General features: G+C 40.1%; 1 protein-coding gene across 1 annotated transcript; it reads right to left on the bottom strand.

Moving 5' to 3' along the window:
* Positions 1-496: 496 nt before the first annotated feature.
* hikeshi (heat shock protein nuclear import factor hikeshi) lies at positions 497-1455 on the bottom strand. Its single transcript, XM_031842533.1, has one exon. It carries the CDS (start codon positions 1267-1269, stop codon positions 676-678), a length of 594 nt encoding a protein of 197 aa, XP_031698393.1. The 5' UTR covers positions 1270-1455; the 3' UTR covers positions 497-675.
* Between the last annotated feature and the right edge of the window lie 498 nt (positions 1456-1953).

Here is a 1953-nt window from a genome sequence, read left to right as displayed (position 1 = left end):
ATATACATATACATATATATACATATACATATATATATACATATACATATACATATATATACATATATATATACATATACATATATATACATATATATATACATATACATATATATACATATATATATACACATATACATATATATACATATACATACATATATACATACATATACATATATATATACATACATATACATATATATATACATACATATACATATATATACATACATATACATATATACACATACATATACATATATACATATATATATATATACATATATACATATACATATATACATATACATATATACATATATATATATATATATATATATATATATATTTTGTCACTTTATTGAAAGTGCACAAAGTGTTGGTGGTTCACAGAACTTTGATCCCGTTCAAGGTTCTAGAAGGGTCTGTAGACCTCGAGCTGTATAATAATAGAAACAGATTAAAGAAGTATTGATGGAGAGAACAGTGTCCGAGTTTATAAAATGTTTATTTTCCTTCATAATACTTTCAATTAATGTAAAGTTAAACTTTTCATGATGTTAAATGTAAATAAAGTGGAATCATTGTATTTATTATAAATGTGTGGCGCTTTGAATAACCTTTATTGTAATAACAGGAGGCACAGTGGACACTAGTCTCGAGCTTTAGCGCTCAGGTCTTCCAGAAGTTCGGGTTCTGGCTCAGCCTCCTCCGGAAGTTCTCGTACCACTTGAGGACGCAGCTGGACGGGACGAAGGTCTCCGACGGGTTCGGCGTCATCTGCGCCTGCGTCACGGCGAACGACGAGGCGAAGTTGTACAAACTGTCGAGCGTCTTCTGGGCGAACTGCAGGAAGGAGTCCGCGGTGGTGGAGACGGAGGAGGAGGAGACCGGGACCTGCTGGGCCAGCTGGTCCAGAGGCTCCACCGAGACCCCCACCTGGGCCACGGAGGAGGAGGAGGAGGAGCCGAACAAGTTCGCCCCGCCCTCCCCGGCCTTCAGCCCGGAGATCCGGAAGATGGCGCTCGGCTTGTCGTTAGTGATGAAACCGAGCAGCTGCCACACGGAGCCGGTTCCGCTCACCGGGTCCGGGAACGAAAAATAAACGGCTCCGCCCGTACCGGCGGGAAACGGCACCGTGCCCAGCATGAAGACCACCACGTGGTTCACGTTCTCGTAGTCCGGCAGGTTGAACACGAACTTGTCCGCGGCGACCTGCGTCGCGTCCGTCTGCACTAACCTGCCGGCGACCAGACAGCCGATCATCGCGGGACTGCTAGCCGTTAGCTTCGGTGTTAGCTTTTAGCTTAGCTTAGAATGACCGAAGAACTCAGAGGGACTTTGTTTATCCGGTGAAACGCGGCAGTAACGGACCGGTAGAAACTTCTCGTCCGTTATGGTGCTGTTTTAGATCTGCTGCTCGACTATTGACCGGACGTCCTGGATGAAAAGGGTGATTGGAGCCCTTTATGTGGACTGACAGTTGATTGGTGCCCTTGATACGGACTGACAGGCACATCTCAATATCTGCTGCGGACGTTATCGATCTTTTATGACTAAGATCGACCGACTCAGAACCACAACATCGCCCAGATGAATTCTCATTTATTCATTAATGTGCACTACAAATATCAATGTATACCACTGTGAGATATAATCATGAATACTTCATGTTTCTTACTTCATACATGCAATGATGTGAACCCAACCAGTTAGTCCCATTATATCCTATTTAAGTGTTTTTCTTTTTATTTATTAAACCTTAACTTCTTTATAACTTGTGTATTACCCTTGTTTTGTTTACTGGTGTCTCTTGTTGCACTTTGCTGGAATACGGTAAATTTCTACGGACTAATAAAAGATAATCTTATATATATATATATATATATGTATGTGTATATATATATATATATATATACACATATATATACATATATATATATATATACA

Source organism: Anarrhichthys ocellatus, unplaced genomic scaffold (assembly GCF_004355925.1).
Source record: "Anarrhichthys ocellatus isolate YVR2014 unplaced genomic scaffold, GSC_Weel_1.0 scaffold8031, whole genome shotgun sequence".
NCBI classification, from domain to species: domain Eukaryota; kingdom Metazoa; phylum Chordata; class Actinopteri; order Perciformes; family Anarhichadidae; genus Anarrhichthys; species Anarrhichthys ocellatus.
The sequence above is the reverse complement of the archived record's forward strand: the minus strand, read 5'-3'. Positions and strand labels throughout refer to the sequence as shown.